The sequence below is a fragment of the Nycticebus coucang genome, chromosome 20 (genome assembly GCF_027406575.1).
Source record: "Nycticebus coucang isolate mNycCou1 chromosome 20, mNycCou1.pri, whole genome shotgun sequence".
NCBI classification, from domain to species: Eukaryota; Metazoa; Chordata; class Mammalia; order Primates; family Lorisidae; genus Nycticebus; species Nycticebus coucang.
In genome coordinates, this window is record NC_069799.1 from 58,974,055 (window position 1) to 58,995,118 (window position 21,064).

A 21,064-nucleotide genomic window follows, 5' to 3' on the forward strand; every position below is an offset into this window, starting at 1 on the left:
ACTACAGGCACCCGCCACAATGCCTGGCTATTCTTTCTTTTTGAGATTTGGCCGGGGCTGGGTTTGAACCCACCATCCTCAGTATATGGGGCCGGCGCCGTACTCACTGAGCCACAGGCGCCTTCAGGCCATAGAAACTATACTTTTGTTACACTGTCTTTGTTTGTTACTTTTTTATGCCCTTCATTTGGGCATTAGAATTTGGGATTTTGATAAGTGCAAGTCCATATCTATTTACAAAGACTTCTGGAGTCCCATGGAAAAGATGGTTTAAAAACCACGCATCCAATGGATTCCAGTGTCTAGTCTCCTCTCCCTGAAGATACGTTTTTCTCTTCCCCCATTTCTTCACCAGCTCTGAGCTCTGCTGTAAATATTATTTATTTTGAGAGTGCCCGCATTCCCAAGAATGCGACCTGGGAATGAAGTCATCTGGCCCCACAGATCATGGGAACCAGTGGCCACAGGGATTGCAGGGGAGGAGGAAGCAGGGCCACACGCCCCCGCCCCCGTCACAGTAATTCATGGCCCCCTGATGAGCTTCTGGAATGCCACCCTGTTGGCTGAAGTCTGATAAAACAAAGGATACTGGTTGAGCTTCATTTGTCAAAGTGGTACCTAGAAAGTTTGTTTGTAAGAGCAGCTGGGGGCAGAAAGGGTGTGGGGGGGGTGACTGTCAGGGGAAGGGGAGGTGGATGGTTGGAGGAGTCTCTGACAAATGCTGGTTTTCTCTAGTGGGACCAGGGTTAGTAAAGCCCTCTTCGGGGGTCCAGAGAACAGGAGTAAACTTGAGCGGCCTAGAGTTTTGAAAGGAGAGAAGTAATTCTAGATTCATTCTCTTCTACTTCTGGGAAGATCCCAAAACACTCAAGTGGAGCACTTTCAATTTGGTGGCTGAACATTACGGATGTGAGACATGCCAGTCTCACCATTTGTGTGATTTACATAAATAAATACATAGAATTGTACATGCATATAGGTGAATGTACACAGTATTGTAGAACGTTATTTTTGCCCTGTTCATAATAAGTGCAGGACTGTACAACCTCCTTGTAAACACTCCCTATAAACATTATATGTTTTCCTAAACAACATTAATAATAGAAGATGTTAGTTTTGAACACATAGAACCCTGACAAAGGATTTTATAGACATATATATAAAAAACACATGGTCTAGGGCTGAACTATAGGATATTCTAGAATCCAGAGGATCAAATAACCTTTTAAATTAATGACCACATATAAAAGGTACAGTAACTCTTTCCGAGCCTAAGAGGTCCTGAATCCGTAACTTCCCAAAAGGCGAAGCTGTTGGGAAGCTGTTCCCAGAATGCTGTTACCCTGGATATTTACATTTCAAGGACTATATACCCATTACATTTATATGGAACGAGTATTTAAAAAATCTACAAATTATGGGAGCCATTTCTTTGAAGTACAAGAGAAAGGGAGGTTATTTTTACAAAAGAGAGAAGTTAAAACTGCTGATGCACTTTAGGAAAAAGAGAACTTTATAAAGACCAGCTCGAGTTGTAACTACTCTGAGAAAACGGGCAAGGCTCTTCTGGTTCTTTTTTTTTTTTGGACTTTCCTTTTGCTCAGCAGATCCCCCAAAGCTTATTCTCATAGAATTCTCTTTTCTTTCTAGTTAATAGAATTGCTCACTTCCTTATGTTGCTGTTTACAGTGCAAAGCTGGGTTCTGCGTTACCAAAAGAATTGCTGAGGTACAGAGATAAGCAGTCTGCAATAGGAAGAAATACAGGCCTTCCGCGTTCATATTCTAACATACAGTGGACAGATTTGTATGGGACTGTTAAAAATCTAGGAAATAGCCATATCCCCAAATCTTACTATTTATTGTTTTCCTTAACACAGTATGCAGTAATCTTATTTTATTTCCTGGTGCACATGCTTGTGAAACAAAAAAAAATCCTCATGTCCATCAGCAGCCAAGAAATCAGTAGATTTGGCCTTGTGTTTTAAAAACAATTAATTGAATGGCCTCCAGAGCTGTTCACCAAGGCAGTTATCAGGGCAAACATTAGGTGCCCGTACAGTTTAAAAACAAAAAGTTCTCATTTGATAATCACTTTAACAGCCAACTAGCAAACACCATCTATGATTTACGCATTTTTTTCATCACACACTGTACTGGTTTGAGTACTGAGCACCCTTGTCCTATTTAAAACTTTTTAAAAAAAACTCTTGGGTTAAAGAAAAACAGCAGCTCTTAGGTTATCATAGAAAAAGCAATATTTTCTTCCTTAAAAAGGTCGGTACAGACAACACCTCATTTAATCAACTTATAAGACATCCAGAATTTCTAGTTATATTCTAATTTAACAGAAGGCTTCACAGGCTACACTGTACTAAGCAAGGTATTACATGTAAGAACTTGATCGTTTTTTTTCTTGGAGGGGACTCAACTGAAAACCTTACTGACCGATTTCCTTACCCGGATTTTAAGAATCACCTCACTTTTCAGCTTTTATCAGTCCTTCTGATCTTTGTGAAAGTGTGTGCCACAAATTTCTTTTTACATAATAACATTTTGCAAAACTGAAGCAATATAAAAATGCTTTGTAAACTTGAACGGCACCAGTCATAAACGCCAAAATCGCATGACCTCTGAGATAAAGAATCGTCCATACATGAGCAAGCTCAAGTGAAAAACATCTGTTGGGTGGAATGTTTAGTTCACGAGATTTATCGAAACCAGATCAGTGCAGCTCTGGTACTCAGGGCTTTCTCTCTGGGATGTGGAATTATCTTCATTACAGGGGACCGGATGTACCGAGGGTGATCTCTAAAACAGGATTCCTCCAGCATGAGATTTATTAGGGCCAGTAAGCACACAGCACCTGAAAAAAGGCTGAAGCTCGCAGGCCACATCTTTGCCTACCTGGGGACCCCTGCTCAGCAGAGCCCATCACATGCTTATGAATGTCCATCCCCATCCCTTCCAAATAAACTCAGGAAAGGAAAAGAAGTGGGGGTATGATGGAGCAGCTAGTTGGAGGTCAGTTTACATGACATCTGTGCAAAATTAAATGCTGATCCAAGGGAGAAAGTGTCAGCTTATCAGAGTTCAGTAATCAACAAGAAATCTTAGTGTCTCTGAGGCATCAGTATGTAGGTTACTAATTCTGTTTCTTTAAAAAAAAACAAAACAACAAAACTCTCTTTTAGGAATATAGCAATGCATTGCTCAATCAATAGAAAAAAATAGCAGACCTCCATTAATAAGGGGAATTGACTTTCATCTCATTTTAGAAGAAGGGCTGCTGTATTTATTTGTGCTGAAAAATTCCCATTAACTTTCACAGACTACGTGTTCTTAGGTTCCTGGGAGAGCAGTTAGAGGCAAAAAAAAAACACCCCAAAACATAAAGACCTTTTAATATTTTATCTTCTATAAACCATAAGAGTGTGTGATCACTAGTCTAGAGAAAAAGAAACTTTTGTGACAATAAAAAAAGTGCCCTTTCAATATTTTTTCTTGTTTGTTTGAAATTAGTTCTGCCTTTCTTTTTTTTTTTTCTGGAGACAGAATCATCATAGCTTATAGCAACCTCAAACTCTTAGGCTCAAGAGATCCCCTTGCCTCAGCCTCCCAGGTAAATCTGTGATTACAGGCGTGCCGCCGGCCACAATGCCCAGCTGTTTTTTAGAGAAGAGGGCTCACTCTTGCTCAGGCTGGTCTCCAACTCCTGAGCTCAAACAATCCTCCCACCTGGGCCTCCCAGAATGTTAGAATTACTGGTGTGAGCCCCGTGGCAAGCCTGGTTCTGCCTTTTTAAAGATCCACTTGTGAACTGATGGAAACTAAACTTGGCTTATTGGCATGTGAAAATTCCAAGTTTGTTAAGTTTTTTCTGTCAAGCTGGAGAATGCCTTTTAGGCAGTCATAGGTTGGAAGAACTTTAGATGATCAACAGGAAAAGAACACAAAGAACGAATTTTCTTTGGAAATCCTTTCTTTTTTTGTGAGTAATATAAACATTCATACTGATTGCTCTCTTTAAAAAGATGACAGAGTTATTACCTTGCCAGCTACAGCCTTGAGAGTTGATTAAAGCAGCAGGCCTGTAAATCACAATTCCTAGTCCACTAATACCATTACTTTGCACTTACCTAAGTGGTTTCAATGCTACAACTCTGAGCAGTCTTGATTCTACATCATTATTAGATCATTGGGGTATATTTTCCTATGATTTTTTTAATTGGCCAGTTCAAAGAAAATAGATATCACAGTCATATGGTAAGAGAAATAGATTGCTATGACACTGACCTTTGAAATGGTTAACCTTTGGAATGCAACTTACAGGTAACAACAGCATCTTTAATACCTAAACTTGCAAATTTCCCTGTTGAAAAATGTCCTAGAATGACAGACGAATGGCTAACAAACATATGAAAAAATGTTCATTATCTCTATATATTAGAGAAATGCAAATCAAAACAACCCTGAGATATCATCTAACCCCAGTGAGAATGGCCCACATCACAAAATCTCAAAACTGCAGATGCTGGCGTGGATGTGGAGAGAAGGGAACACTTTTACACTGCTGGTGGGACTGCAAACTAGTACAACCTTTCTGGAAGGAAGTATGGAGAAACCTCAAAGCACTCGAGCTAGACCTCCCATTTGATCCTACAATCCCATTACTGGGCATCTACCCAGAAGGAAAAAAATCCTTTTATCATAAGGACACTTGTACTAGACTGTTTATTGCAGCTCAATTTACAATCGCCAAAATGTGGAAACAGCCTAAATGCCCACCAACCCAGGAATGGATTAACAAGCTGTGGTATATGTATACCATGGAATACTATTCAGCTATTAAAAAAAATGGAGACTTCACATCCTTTGTATTAACCTGGATGGAAGTGGAAGACATTATTCTTAGTAAAGCATCACAAGAATGGAGAAGCATGAATCCTATGTACTCAATTTTGATATGAGGACAATTAATGACAAAGTTATGGGGGAGGGGAGGAAAAGCAGAAAGAGGGACGGAGGGAGGGGGGTGGGGCCTTGGTGTGTGTCACACTTTATGGGGGCAAGACATGATTGCAAGAGGGACTTTACCTAACAATTGCAATCAGTGTAACCTGGCTTATTGTACCCTCAATGAATCCCCAACAATAAAAAAAAAAGAAAGAAAGAAAAATGTCCTAGAAAAAAAAGTCATCCGTTCAACTGGAAACAATTTTATCAGCTCAGAGAAGAGTTTTCATGGGAAGGATTGAAATTAATATAATCTCATCTATTGTTTTATAAAAGAAGAAGAAAAAAAAGAAAGGCTTATGGAGTTTTCCCATGACTTAAAAATGACTTTGAGAGCTGTGAGTAATTCAGGAGCAGCTGGAATCTTTCATGCCAGCAAGAGCTTTTGAAAGGAACAGAATCTGTGAAAATTTGGAGCAAAATGTTTAAGTGGAAAAGTTATAAGTTGTTACAGAAAGCTTTGTTTTGCGCACAGAAGTCTATTTGAGCTTTCAAGTGTGTAATTCACATCTATTCAAAGCATAAAAAGGTATTCAGATAGGTTGTTTTTGCAGGAGCTTGGTCTTCAAATACTATGGGAATTGCCTAGATACTAAGTTATAAGGAAATTTTGCATTACAACAGCTTACCTCTTACGATTAAGCATTTTGTTTATCATATTAAAATAAACTATATTTTAAATTAAACCTGTGGATAGCAACAAGGCTTGCGTCTGTGGTGTTGAGATAGCCGATCTAAACGGTGATATTTAGAAATAATAGAAAATTAACCAAATGCTTTGTCCTTTGGCTGGTTGAAGTAAAATTATTGGCCTGAAATTGAGATTTATGAAACAATTTTTAATACCTTGTTTTTAATTTTACATATTTACAACTTAGTTAGAAATTCACAAAACTTTTCCCTTCGCACCAGGCAGTTAGACTCACTAGTCAAGGAAGACATCTTTATTTACACCATTTAACAATTAGGCCAGGCCATAATCTGAGAACTCTAGGAGGCGGAGGCAGGTAGATGGCTTGAGCTCAGGAGTTCAAGACCAGCCTGAGCAAGAGCAAGACCCCATCTCTACTAAAAATAGAAAAACTAGCTTGGCATTGTTGTGGGCACCTGTAGTCCCAGCTACTCGGGAGGCTGAGGCAAGATCATTTAAGCCCAAGAGTTTGAAGTTGCTGTGAGCTATGATGCCACAGGATTCTATCTAGGGCTACAGAGTGAGACCACAAAAGAAAGAAAGAAAGAGAAAAGAGAGAGAGAGAGAAACAATGAATTAGCTTAAGATATAAAGGCGTGTAATTCCTAAATGTGTTTGTAATTTCGTCTCTCTGAGCAGTTAGTACATTTGTGTGACATATTCATCTACGAGACATGCCCAGAAGCCAGCATCCCATGCTGGAGAAATCACTGAGGGACCCCAGGTGCTTCCTATTGTCTGCAAATGGTCAAATGCAACGGCAGGAGAAGTTTCTTAGACAGGTGGGGCCCTGTCCCATGGTGGAAGACCCCTGCAACATTTCCCAAGCCACCAGCTTCACAGAGTCCTCCCTACACACCTGGGGAAAAAAGTGACAGAGAGAAAGGCAGGTGGTCTCATTTTTTGTTACAACCCAACTTTGCCTTGGTTCACAAAAATAAAAGGAGGAGGAAGGAAGGAGGGAAGAAAGAAAGGGAAGTAAAAGAAGATTATTTCCCACTTAGTTTTTCAAGATAACAAAAATCTGTAACATCCCCTATTAATCTGTCTCAGAGTTTTCAGATTTATTGTATGATGTAATAAAGGAACACAGGTCCACAAGGCTTGGCTGAAACTTTAGGGTCCCAGTGTTTCCAGAATCAGAATGTATCAGGTTTTAAGACAGGTAGTTTAGCACCTGCACCCCACCTTGGGCAGGTTCTGAGCTAGCACGTCAGCAGACACGTCAACAGTGTTCACACCAAGTGGGAGAAAGGAGGTCAAACGTTGCCTCATGCAAAAAGTTTGCGTTTGCCACCAAAGAGGTGAAGAAAACTTTGTTTCCAAGAGCTTTTTGGACTTCGGAATTGTGAATAAATGATTGAGGACCTGTCACACTCTTTTTCCCTTAAGAAATACCTCTTCCCAGAGAACTTTCCCCTGATGATTCTCTCATAAAATATGGAGGAGTTAGTCCAATGCTGGCATCATAGCTCTGTTTCTGAGTTTCCGGTTATGATTTCTGGGTTTATGCCCATGCAGATCAAAACAGCTGTTTGAGGAAGAATTCTTTCACCCTAAACATGTTCCATTTGCCCCAGATTTCTCCCACAAATTACATACATTTCATTTTACCCAGGGGGAATTTCCTGAAAAAATTATTTCCTTTTTTTGTTGTTGTTTTGATTTGGTTTTTTTGTGACTTGCCACCCTGGGTAGAGCATTGTCATGTCATAGCTCACAGCAACCTCAAACTCTTGGGCTCAAGCGACCCTGCTGCCTCAGCCTCCCCAGTGGCTGGGACTACAGTCATGCACCACCATACCTGGCTAATTTTTCTATTTTTGGTAGAGATGGAGGTATTGCCCTTGCTCAGGCAGGTCTTGAACTCCTGAGCTCCAGGGAGCCACCCACCTCAGCCTCCCAGGAGTACTGGTATTATAGGTGTGAGCTACTGTACCCAGCTTTATTTCCTAGTATTTTAAAGAGGAACGAACACATTAGGCATTTTGCTAATCCTTCTCTTTCAAACCCCTTTTTGCTTTCTTTACGTTGTGGTCTCTTGGTTAAATTAGTTGTTGTTGTTCACTGTGGCAAATTCTCTATTTGATGCATTTCTAGAAATCTTTGGTTTTCCCAGCAGGTCATTCTAATTTCCCACGTGTCATGAGCTCAAAAAACAAAAACAACCTGGTTCAGGGACCAACGCACCATTGACATACCACTTTTTTCCTGGCAACCTTAACAGCTACCTAAAAGATTTGATTCAAATCTTGCTAATATTAACATTAAAATCTCATCAATACAGGAAGACTTGAATTTTACCTTCAGACCTGCTCTCTAAGAGGCCTCTTGGCTTCTTCCTAAAGCTGGAGTACGATCACTATGCCTTGTTAGTATTTACCAGTTACAGTGAACTCTGGGGAAAACGTCCAAGTGGAAGGTGTTGAGATAGGAAACTGGGGACTTTGAGGACATTTGTTAGGTCGTAACCTCACAAGCTTCTGGAGACAGAGTGACCGAGGTTCCCATCAGAGCTCTGTCTGATTTTCAGCCAGCTTGACAGAACTGGACACTGCTAAGTTATTGCAGATGTTTAGAAAGAACAGAAAAGCAATTAGAACATTTGCACATGTCTGTCCTTCGGGAAGGACCAAGAGCCATGGATCCCTTCCAGAATATAATGGATGTGGTGGGGCTTCACGCCTTGGTGATTTCTTGTTTTATTTTTCTGTGTAACCCTGCCCCAGAGGAGAACTAGGGAACACAGTGCAAGCTGGCACGGGGAAATCAAACCTGGGGCGGTCACCGGGGAGACTTGTTTGGCCAACAAATGAGGATTGAGGGTGGGTAAAACGATCTCTTCCTTAGTTCCTTCCTTCCCCAAATATACTTTAGATGTGATGGGTGTGAGCAAACCCAAACTCAAGTTTCAGCTCAATAAAGGAGCCACTAATTGCCCTTCTCATGGTTTCATCCAACATGTTTACCTGATAAAAGCAGCTTTCACACTGAAGGCAGTGCTCTGGCGGCCGTGAACCAATAAGCCAAGTCCCTTTTCTTGGGGAACTTGTAGTTCGATAGGGAAGGAAGGTCCAGAGAGTCACCATCGTGGGTTCTCAAATGGTTGGTGAACTGAATATTCACGTAAACTGTACTATCATAGCATTCTGGGTCAAAATCCAAAAATGTACTTGGCAATGGAGTTTTTCTAAGGACCAGGGGTTACCTGTTTAAAGCCTGCAGTGGCTGACCCTTTGCCTCCTGGATCAACTTGAACCTCTAGGCTGACTTTGAAGATCATTTTGCCTGTGATGTGTCACTCACTTTACTCAATTTTGTCACTTCCGGTTACATGGCCTCCATGATGTTGAGTGTTCTGTTTTGGGGAAAGATGACATTCCCATCCTTTACTTCATGCTGAGCCTCCCACAAAGCCTGGCCTTGCACCAGAGCCCAAAGGGTCCTTCTTTCCTCTGAACGTTCACATTTGTTGTTTGAATTGACACGACCAAACGCTGTCTGTGTGGTCACCTAGCTTTGTAGGTGCACCCCCCTCCCCCTCCTGCTAAATTGTGAGCACCCTTTGAGTAAGGACTGTCTCATCATCTTTTTGTACCCCCCACAATACTTTCGTATAATCATAGGAGCTCCATAAATACCTTCAGTTTCTTGATTATTACTGATAAATCCTTGCCTTGCCACTTAGAATATAACAGTCCAAGTACTTGGGTATGTTGATTCAAACAAGTACACGTTGAGCTTTTCCTGTGGTCATTTGCAGTCAGGATTCACAAATACCACATTCATGGCTTCTCTAGGCACTAACAAAATGCCCCCAACTTGGGAGCAGCTGTGAGGTTACTGAATCTCCACGTGTTTCTTTGTTATCACACAAATGAACTCAAAGTCCTGGTATGGTTTTGCCCAGTGGGCACTGTGTTTCCAGTGGTGGAACTGAGCTCATGGTCACTGGCAGTGACATCGCCGGTGTCCAGCATTATTGGAGTGTCCACCATCGAGATGCCTGGGGAACACCCCGCCTGTGACTGGGGTGTTCCTTCCTTCCCACGTATTTGTTTATGGAGCTCCCGTCTTACTGTTTTGGGGGTGGTACTTCTCATGTCCTGGTAGCCAGGATTTGCCTGGCTTTGTATAAGCAACACAGAAGCGGCTAGCATGGCCCAGGGCAGAGCTAGTGGCCAGAAGCAAAGCCACATGATTCACCTTTGCAACCCCAGCCGAGGCTCCTTGTTGGACCAGTACAGGGGGATGCTCTTTCAATACCATAATCGTCCCCAGTGGATGCTCCCCAGGGCTCTGGAGGGAGTAAGTGGTTGCCAAGACCACAGACGGCCTGGTCTGAAGGGGATGGGGACCTGCTGAGTGTGCAGAGAGGGGTCCAGCTCTGAAGCAGGCTGGTCCCCTGGGAAGGAGGGGAGTATAAAGCACCTTTCAAACCTGAGCATATTGAGTCTACAGAAAAAAGAATTTCTGGTCCCAGGACCAGGCAGTACAGGATGAGTCTCCCTTATCCAAAATGCCTGGGAGCAGACATGTTTCAGATTTTGTAATTTTTTTGGATTTTGGAATAGTTACATTATATACATACCAATTGAGCATCTCCAAATCTAAAACTCTGAAAAGACATCTGAAAATCCTAGACCCAAAGTGCTCAACCTATAGCAGAAGCTACAGGTCACACTTAATCAGCAGTTTCTGGGCCTCATCTAAGGCAACAGTTACAGGTCGAGTCTCCCTAATTGGAAAATCAGAAATTCAGAACGCTCCAGAATATGCAACTTTTTGGAGTACCCACAGGCCACTCGAAGGAAACGCTCACTGGAGCACTTTGGGTTTGGGATTTCCAGTTTTTTTCAGATTTTCAGATTTGGGGGTGCTCAGCCTATAGGTATATAATGTAAATATTCCAAAAATTAAAATTAAAAAAAAAAAAAAAGAAATCCAAAATGTATCTGTTCCCAAGCATTTCAGATGCAGGAAACTCAACCTGTGTTTATTCACCACATTGCAGAAGCCACTTTCCAGCAAGTGCTCAATCTAAGCAAAGAAAATGGCACTGGGTATCAGCGAGGGGAATGGCTCTCAGGACGAAGCAGGGACTGTGCCTGTTCTTGAACTCTGAGCACCTAAGCAGGAGAGCTTGTCTTGGGGTCCTCAGGGGAACCCCTGTGACGCATCTCCTCCCCATTCCTGCTGAGGGCTGCCCGGGGCACTCAGGCTGTGCCCCCGTTGGAGACAGCCTTGGGAAAAGTACCTTGGTCCTCTGGGTGCCCTGACCTGCCCTCTACCCCGTGAGAAGCCGCTGCTCAGCTCTGAGTGCTGTGCTTTTTTTCTCATCCGTATTAAGTAAATAAATAAAAGAGAACACTCCTTCTACCGACCACTTTTCATTAAAAGGGAACAGATGTGGGGGCATTTGGACAAATCCAACCGGCCGGGCCATGACAGAGAAGGTGGTTGTTTTCCCTGAGGGTGACGACCTTTGCACGTTCGCTCTTTCAGTAACGAAGTGGTACGGAGCGACTTGAAGAAGCTGCCCGCCCTGCCCACCCAAGCCCTGAAGGAGCACCCTTCCCTGGCCTACTGGTAAGACCCCCAGGGTGTCCTCTAGGAGCGAGCCCGCCCCAGGGTACTTGGGGGGCGCCCAAGACAACTGCATCCCACCCCTGCTGGCTCTCATGGGTCCCCCGGGCTGCCAAGTGCATGAAGCACCCTGTGTCTTCATGAAAATGGCTTCTGCATTTATTGAAATGATGTGATATGTATGAGGCCACTCCTTTTCTGTTGATTTTATTAAAAAAAAAAAAAAACCTTCTAGAATTTCACTTGGGAAGTTGCACCTTCTTTGAGAGCCTTTCATGTGCTACTGAGTTTCCTGCTGGAGCCCCTGTTGTTTGATGACAGGATCTAGGGGTTTTGAGATGTGGGAGAACCACAGGGTTTGTTTTCTTTTGTTTTTTTCTTTGCAAAAGAGAGTGATTCTCTTATTTCCCGCAGTGTCCCGTAGCTCCTGATTTAGCTGCCATGTAACATTATGCTCACGTTCATCAGTCGGCCCTAAATGACCGGTTCTGGATGATTCGGGCGTTTGAAAGGTTCCCAGATCGCTATCTGGGCCACAGCTGAGCAGGGCTCGCATTCCTGGGTGGTGTGTTGAAATCCTGCCAGGCTCCTGAGCCCCAGCCGCTGCCCTGTGACAAGGACAATTCTACTTCTCCAGTGTCCTCCTGACTCCTTAACAAAAATCATTTTGGGCGGCGCCTGTGGCTCAGTCGGTAGGGCGCTGGCCCCATATACCGAGGGTGACTGGTTCAAACCCGGCCCCGGCCAAACTGCAACCAAAAAATAGCCAGGCGTTGTGGCGGGCGCCTGTAGTCCCAGCTACTCGGGAGGCTGAGGCAAGAGAATCGCTTAAGCCCAGGAGTTGGAGGTTCTGTGAGCTGTGTGAGGCCACGGCACTCTACTAAGGGCCATAAAGTGAGACTCTGTCTCTACCAAAAAAAAAAAATCATTTTATCTGCTTTTATTAAAACAAAACTAGACACAAAGTACAAGTCGATCCCAGTACGCTGCCACCTGTGACCTGTGTGCGTGCTTCTGTACACGCTTTCTGAAATACACAAATGACTGGCTTGCTTCTTGTCCTGTCGCTTCTCAAGGCAGTGACCTCGCTGTGCCATCATCCAGGTGGTGTAAGCAGACTCCTTGGGCTGGGGGAGGGTGTGTCTTGATGCAGACCCTGTGGCAGCAGGAGAGCCCAGCTCATATGTCATTTCTGTCTGACCACGGTCTCGGGGAACCTGGGCTCCCTTGGTGTTGATGTCCCTACTTACAGCTCTCAGAACTGCGTTGTTGCCCCGGTTCCTTTGGGACAGGCGGCTAGAGTGGGTTCTTGGTCAGTATCAAGTGTGTCATCCCATCATGGGCCCACTGGAAAAACTGAGGACAGAGGAGGTCACCATTGCGGCTTCACAGATGATCTCGTGCAGCAAGAGACACAGGCCGGGGTGGGGAGTGACAGAGATTCCTGCGGCTGTTGGGCATTAAGAGGCCTCGGTCAGGCCATGTAGCTGGTCAGCTTCCTTTCCCTGAGGCTGGTGTGTGTTCCCCACTATACAGTGGGGCCTCTGTGAGGTGACCACCCAGGAGACTGTCACAAACCAGTCAACATAAGGAACTGGGCCTGCTGTACTGATATAGACATGTGGTGCCTGTCTAGTCTGTGAGAATTAGTTTAGTGTGGGGAGGTGGTCAGTGTAGGGAGGTGGTCAGTGTAGAGGGATGGCCAGTATAGGGAGGTGGTCATTGTAGGGGGGGTGGTCAGTATAGGAGGGTAGTCATTATAGGGGGTGGTCAGTATAGAAGGGTGGCCAGTATAGTGGGTGGTCATTGTGGGGGGGGGTGGTCAGTGTGGGGAGGTGGTCAGTATAGGAGGTGGTGAGTATGGGGAGGTGGTCAGTGTAGGAAGGTGGTCAGTATAGGGGGTAGTCAGCGTAGGTAGGTGGTCAGTATGAGCAGGTGGTCAGTGTAGGTGGGTGGTCAGTGTGGGGAGATGGTCAGTGTAGGGAGGTGGTCAGTGTGGGGGGGTGGTCAGTGTAGGGAGGTGGTCAGTGTAGGGAGGTGGTCAGCGTGAACAGGTGGTCAGTGTAGCGGGTAGTCAGTGTAGGTGGGTGGTCAGTGTGGGAGGTGGTCAGTATAGGGAGGTGGTCAGTGTAGGGAGTGGTCAGTGTGGGGAGGTGGTCATTGTGGGGCAGTGGTCCGTGTAAGGGGTGGTTAGTGTAGGGGATGGTCAGTTGGAGGTTCTGCTGGATTGACTTCTACTTACCCACCTTCCCTAAAGACCCTCTTCCCAGAGCTGCAAAGAAAGCAGCTCTTGTCTACATGGAGTTGCTTGACCCCAGATCTAGGAGCCGACCTCACAAAACCCCAGATCATGAGATAGGAAACACACGAGCACAGCTGTTGATTCAGCGTGGGCCACTGTGGGGAGGAAGTGAGAAGCACAGTTCCCGAACCTCTTCCCACCCCTCTGAAGGCTGCCCCCAGCCAGTGCCCACCCCTGGAGAAGACACTCCTCAGGAGCTGTCAGGAAAGGACGTCACACTTGAAGCAGAACTTCCATAGCACGTGAGAGCTGAACAGACACATGGTGGGATCTGTCTCTTTCCAAATGGAAGGTGCCCAGACCCCACACAAGTGGCTCTCCAACTGCAGAAAGGCCTCTGGCCTCTACCTGGCCAGTCCTAAGTATCTATGAAGACACCTCCTTTCAGAATACTAAATGATACTAAATTAAATGATATTCACTGAGGGTTAAGATAGTAGTTGAAAGATAAATAAATTGCCCCCAGGGACTAGATAGTGAACATAGAGAACCTGTTACTCCCAAGCTGGCCTTGCTGAAAGTGAAAACAGGAAAAGGTGGAAGGAGGAAGGCTTCAGCTAGATCCTGGGATAGTAAAATAATACTTAGTAACAAAGATCCACTAAGGAGGTCCAGAAAGAACATTCTAGGGTCACCTCCCTTCTTGGAGCTTTGATGGAGTGTGGACAGGGCCACATTGCCCGTGGTAAGGAGGAGGAGGGAGCAGAGTGAGGACTGTTCTTTTGGTCTGTGTGTCTGGTTTTATACCAATACCATGCTGTTTGGGTTACTAGGGCTCTGCAGTATAATTTGAAGTCAGATAATGTAAATCCTCCACTTTTGTTCTTTTTTCAAGGTCCCTTTGGCTATTCTAGGTCTTTCGTGGTTTCATATAAAATTTAGACCTTTTTTTCTGTGAGGAATGTGATTGGCATTTTGATAGGGATTGCACTAAATCTGTACATCTCATGGGTGGCATGAACAGTGTAACAATATTGATTCTTCCGATTCACAAGTCTGGGATATCTTTCTTTTTTGTGTGTCCTCTTCAATTTCTTTCATCAATGCTTTTTCATGATAGAGAACTGTCACTTCTTTGGTTAAGTGTATTCCTAGGTATTTTATTTTATCTGGAGTTATCATTAAATGGATTTACTTTCTTGGTAATTTGTTTTATTTGGAGCTATGGTAAGTGTGATTACTTTCCTTTTCAGATTGTTTACTGTTGGCATATAAAAATGCTATTTGTGTTTGTATTAATATATTGATTTTGTATCCTGCAACTTTATTGAATTACCAATAAATTGGAAAATCTAGAAGAAATGGATAAATTCCTAGACACATAAATAGTTTTCTTGTGGCGTCTTTCATTTTCTCTAGATATAAAATCACACTATATATCATCTGCAAACAAGGATCCCTGTAGTCCCAGCTGCTCGGGAGGCTGAGGCAAGAGAATCACATAAGCCCAAGAGCTGGAGGTTGCTGTGAGCTGTGTGACGCCACGGCACTCTACTGAGGGCCATAAAGTGAGACTCTGTCTCTACAAAAAAAACAAGGATCATTTGGCTTCTTCCTTTCCAATTTGGATACCCTTTATTTCTTTCTCTTATCCGATTGTTCTAGCTAGGACTTTCAGTGCTAGCTAGAGTGTCTTGTTCTAGAACAAGCATTAGAGGAAAAGCTTTCTATTTTTTTCCAATTCAATATGATACTAGCTGCAAGTCTGACATATATGGCTTTTATCATGTTGAGGTAAGGTCCTTCTGTACATAGTTTTTTGAGAGTTTGTATCTTGAAGATATGTTGAATTTTATCAAATGCTTTTTAAGCATCAGTTGAAACGAGCATGTAGTTTTTGTCCTTCATTCTGTTGATATCATGTATTACATTGATTGATTTTTGCATGTTGAGCCATCCTTACATTCCTGGGATGAATAATCATGATGAATAATCTTCTTAGTGTGTTACTGAATTTAGTTTGTTAGTGTTAATATTTTGTTGAGGATTTTTGCATCTATATTCATTAGAGATATTGGCCTATGCTTTTTTTGTTGTGTTTGTTGTTATGGCTTTTTCTGGTATTGGTATCAGGGTGATTCAGCCCTCACAGAATGAGTCTGGGAATATTCTGTGCTTGATTTTTGGAATAGTGTAAGTAGGATTGGTATCAGTTCTTTGAATGCTTGATAAAATTCAGAAGTAAAGCCCCTGGTCCTGGGCTTTTATTTCCTGAGAGATTTTTTTCACTACTTCTTCCACATCATTACTTGTTATTGATTTATTCAGGTTTTGGATTTCTTGGTTCAATAGTTGTAGGTTATATGTGTCTAGGAATTTATCCATTTCTTCTAGATTTTCCAATTTATTGGCATATGGTCGCTCATAGTAGTTTCTAATGATCCTTTGATTTCTTCAGTTTCAATTATAATGTTTCTTTTTCATCTCTGATTTTATTTATTTGGGTCATTTCTCTTTTTTCTTAGTGAGGCTAAAGGTGTATCAATTTTGTTTATCTTTTTAAAAAATTGATTTTTTGTTTTGCTGATCTTTGGTATTTTTTTCTTTATCATTTATTTTGCTCTGATATTTACTATTTCTTCTAGTAGCTTGGGGTTTGGTTTGCTTTTATTTTTCTAGTTCTTTGAGATGCATTGTTAGGTTGTTTATTTGAAGTTTCTCTACTTTGTTGATGTAGGCATTTACTGCTGTAAACTTTCCTCATTACTGTTTTTACTGTATCCCATAGGTTTTGATATGTTATGTGTTCATTTCCATTTGGGAAATTTTTAAATTTTTTTCTTAATCTCTTCATTCACCAACTGGTCATTCAAGGGCATGTTGTTTGATTTCCATGTGTTTGTGTGTTCTCCACTCTTCTTGTTGTTGATTTCTAGTTTTCCATTGTAGCCAAAGAAAACATTTATGATTTCAGTTTTGTTGAATTTTTTTTAAGTTTTGTGGCCCAGCATGTGGTCTGTCCTTGAGCATGATCCTCGAGCTGAGGAGAAGGATGTATGTTCTGCTGCTATTGGATAAAACATTCTGTCAGTATCTGTCAGGTCCATTTGGCCTATAGGGCAGATTAAGTCTAGTGTTTCTTTATTGATTTTCTGTCCGGATGATCCGTCCAATGCTGAAAATAGAGTGTTGGCGTCTTCAACAATTATTGCATTGGGGTTTCTCTCTCTTTCTATCCATAGCTTTCTATACTAGTATCTACTTTTTACTAGTATCTACTTTTCAAAAAGTTCTTATGTCTTTGATACGTTTGTCATTTAATCTTACTACTCAAGATATAAGTGGTTTATGCACTGCAGTTGTAGCAATGGAGTATTGTGTATTTGTGTGCTTACTGTTACCCATGAGCTGTTACCTGCGATGATTTTTTATCATTCATAAATGCCCTTTTCTTTCAGACTGAAAAACTTCTCTTAGCATTTCTTTTTTTTTTTTCTTTTTAAGCTGGGACTATAGGCACCTGCCACAACATCCGGCCATTTTTTTGTTACAGTTGTCCTTGGTGTTTTAGCTGGCCCAGGCTGGGTTCAATCTTAGCATGTCTTGTAGAACAGATCTGGTGAAATCCTTTTGTTTGCTGGGAAGGTCTTTATTTCTCCTTCATGTTTGAAGGATTGTTTTGCAGGATATAATATTCTAGGATTAAGGTTTCTTCCTTCAGCACTTTGTGTCATACTGTCGCCTGGGCCTGTGTGGTTTCCCCTGAGAAGTCTGCTGCCAGGTAGATCAGAGCTCGTTTATATGTTTTGTTTTGTTTTTCTTGCTGCTTCCCTTAAGACCTTTTCTTTATCAGTGACCTTTGGGAATTTGATTATTAAATACCTTGAGGTAGTCTTCTTTGGGTTAAATCTGCTTGGTCCTGAATATTGATACCTTTCTCTAGGTTTGGAAAGTTCTCTGTTACTGTTTATTTGAGTAAACTTTCTGTATCAATCTATCCTCTCTTTAAGGCCAGTAACTCTTAGATTTGCCCCTTTGGGGCTATTTCCTAGATCTTTTAGGTTTACTTCATTTTTATTTTTACTTTATTTATTTTTTATTTTTTTATTAACTCATTTGTACATAGATTATGAATACATTTATGCCATGATGGGATTCAATGTGTTGATTATTTATACAAATTGGAGTGCTTACATCTTACTAATTAACATAGCCTTCACCTCATTTAAAGGGAGGAGGGTGGGTCGATATAGGAAGGGTTACTAGGGGGCTACACCTATGGAACATATTGCAAGTACAAGTTGGATCTATCAGGTGTAGAACACAAATCACGTCATTCTTTTTTAGTTCTTTTTTCTTTTTTCTCTTCTGACTCTGTATTTTCAAGAAGTCTTCGGGATCACTAATTCCTTCTTCTACTTGGTCATTTCTGCTGCTGAGAGACTCTGATTTATTTCTCAGTTTATCAGTTGAATTCTTGAGCTCCAGAATTTCTGCTTGGTTTGTTTTTATTATTTCAATCTCTTTGTTAAATTACTCTGACAAGCTGCTGAATGACTTCTCAGTGTTTACTGAAGTTCATTGAGCTTCATTGGGACAGCTATTTCAACTTCTTTATCTGAAAGGTCACATATCTCCATCACTCCAGTACTGGTTATGGACACCTTCTGTAGTTTGTCCAGTGAGGTCATGTCTTCCTGGGTGTTCTTGATACTTGTGGATATCAGCTGATGTCTGGGTAATGAAGAGTTAGGTATTTATTTTAATCTGCATCTGAGCTTGTTTGAACCCATTCTTCTTAAGAAGTCTTTCCAGATATTCAAAAGGAATTCAGTGACCGAAGTCTCTGGTCACTGCGGCTGTGTCAGCACTGGGGGTGTCCCAAGCCTAATAATACTGTGACTATTGCAGACTACCGGTGGTACCGCCTTGGTGAGCTTGGGTGAGATACAGGAGAATTCCCTGGATTACCAGGCGAAGTCTCTCACTTTCTTCTGTCACTCTGCTGGGCTGCTGGAGTTGGGGGAGGAGTGTTGTAGGTTCTCCCTCAAGGCCACCAGTGCCAGGTCACACCTGAAGCCCTTCCGGGGAGCATGTTCCTTCTAGGCCAGTGGATCCAGAAGCCTTCCAGGAGCTGAGGCCTGAAATCAGGGCTTCAGGTATCTGCTTGCTACTTTATTTTGCTGTGGCTGAGCTGGTACCCATGTTGCAAAACAAAGTCTTCTGAACGCTTCATTTTCCTTTCCCCAAGCGGAAGAAGACTCTCCCTCACCTGCATTGCCTGGAGTCGGGGGAAGGGACAAAGGCACTGGCTTGGCCATCTCACTGGATCTCACTGGGTAACATGAGCACCCAAGTTCAGGGCTCTGAACCAGCACAGCCACAGGAATTGCCCAAGGACTGCAGCCTTTGTGGCCCTACTGCCTTAAAAATATAGTCCAAGCTCCAGGCCACTTTTTGCCAGCCGGTGGTGGAGCTAGCAGGAATTTGGGTTTTAAAAAGGGTTAGAGGATTTCCCTCTGGCTGGGCTGGTCTACGTGCTCCATTGGTGGCAATCGGCAGAACTCTGCCTATGCTGTGTTCCCTGTGCCAGGGTAGCCCTGCGTTTCAATGCAGAGTCCCACGGTCACTTTGCTTTCCCTCCCCTGGGCACACAGATGCTCCCTCCACTTTGGCTGAAGCCCATCTGCTCTCTGCCTCTTACCTTGATACAATGTTAAAACCAGGTCACTTGATTTTAGGTCCTGATGTTTGGTTTTCCGGCTCAGATGTGGGTAGTTGTTAAAGTTAGTGTTTGTGTGGAGGTTTCTATTTGGCCATCATGCTCCACCTCAAACTCTCTGAGAGCCCAAGTGGGCTTGGAAGTGGGCTCTTCTCCAGTCAGACTCACATGTGAACAGTCTCACCAACACCGGCCGTCCGCCTTGAAAGGCCCTAAGAGGAGGACGCCGTGAAACTGCGCTTAGGCTCTTAGCCTGATTCACCAGATTCCAGTTAAAAGTAAAAGTGATTTTTTTTTTTTTTTTTTTTTTTTTTTGAGATGGAGTCTCACTCCATCACCCTGGGTAAACATGCCATGGCATCATCATAGCTCACAGCAGCCTCAAACTCCTGAGCTCAAGTGATCCTCTTGCCTCAGCCTCCCGAGTAGCTGGGATTACAGGGATGCCCCACTATGCCTGGCTAGCTTTTCTATTTTTAATAGAGATGGGGTCTGCTTGCTTTTGCTCAGGCTGGTCTGGAATGCCTGTGCTCAAGCAATCCACCCTTCTCGGCCTCCCAGAATGCTAGGATTACAGGTGCGAGCCACCACGCCATTGACTGTTCTGTTTCACTGTGATTGATGTACATCTGGTTTCTCTTCCAAGATCTTTAATGTCAGAAAAGCTCATGTTTGTTCCTTCAGGATGCTGTGAATGGGTACACGTTCTTAAGGCCAACAGCTCACCCTGCCTAACTGAGGTGTCCAAAGTGAAAACAGAGCGAACACCATGGCCGCCGCTGAAGGAGCGGTCCTGTAGTCTGTGACCCCAGAGAGACCAGAGCTGCTCGTGAACTGTCTCAGGCTCAGAAGGTGGTACTGGCAGCGTGCTTGGCCACTGACCTTGGGACTCTCCTAACAGTTGTTTCCTTCTCCTTCTAGTGAAGACAGGGTGATTGAGCACTACAAGAAACTAAACGGCCAGACCAGAGGTCAAGCGATCGTGAAGTAAGTGGCCCTTCCCAGCACTCGTGGAGATGGTGTTAGTGGGTGTCAATACAGCCGCCAGCATTGTCCCTTCCCCCTTAGAAAGATGTTATCTTGCGGTGGGGCAAAGGAAGGAGATGTATGTTTTAATTTAACTTCCACATACATAATCACTCTGAGAACTTTATCACAGACCAAAAAAAATATGTATATGATCCCAGTTCTGCCAAGTAACAGCCGTGGGTGTTGTTTTCCCAGCTACATGAGCATCGTGGAGTCCCTCCCGACCTATGGGGTTCACTACTATGCAGTGAAGGTAAGTGAGTTCATTTGCCAAAGGTTGCCAAGACTGCCCTAAAAAGAAAAAAAAACAAAACCCCAAGCAGGCCAGGCTAGTGGCTCACGCCTGTAATCCTAAGACTCTGGGAGGCTGAGGAGGGTGGAGGCTGAGCTCAGGAGTTCCCAACCAGCCTGAGCAAAAGTGAGACCCTGTCTCTACTAAAAATAGAAAAAATAACCAGGTGTGGTAGCGAGTGCCTATAGACCCAGCTACTTGGGAGTCTGAGGCAAAAGGATTGCTTGAGCCTAAGAGTTTGAGGTTGCTATGAGCTATGATGATGCCATGGCACTCCTGAGTGACAGAGTGAGACTCCATCTCAAAAAACAAAACAAAAAAAGTAAAAGCAAACAAACAAAAACTTTTCATTTTTTTATCTTTTTGATCTTACTGCAGATTGTTTTTGGTGGGAATGGCGATGGGGGAGGACCTAGCAGGAAGAGTGCCTGGTGGGAAGTGCTGGGCGTCCGCATTTCCCCCAGTGCAGTAAGACTTGCCACGGTCA

The 21,064-nt window shown here is 43.2% G+C and overlaps 1 protein-coding gene across 9 annotated transcripts in view; it reads left to right on the plus strand.

Annotated features, from left to right (window-relative positions):
- The window catches only part of FRMD4A (FERM domain containing 4A), a 607,160-nt gene that overhangs the window by 504,213 nt on the left and 81,883 nt on the right, over window positions 1–21,064 (plus strand). For all 9 annotated transcript variants that reach the window (XM_053572753.1, XM_053572754.1, XM_053572751.1 and 6 more), the window contains 3 exons: window positions 11,212–11,295; window positions 20,178–20,243; window positions 20,481–20,538. In XM_053572753.1, the coding sequence (XP_053428728.1) occupies window positions 11,212–11,295; window positions 20,178–20,243; window positions 20,481–20,538 (208 nt within the window). The remainder of the gene's footprint in view (window positions 1–11,211; window positions 11,296–20,177; window positions 20,244–20,480; window positions 20,539–21,064) is intronic.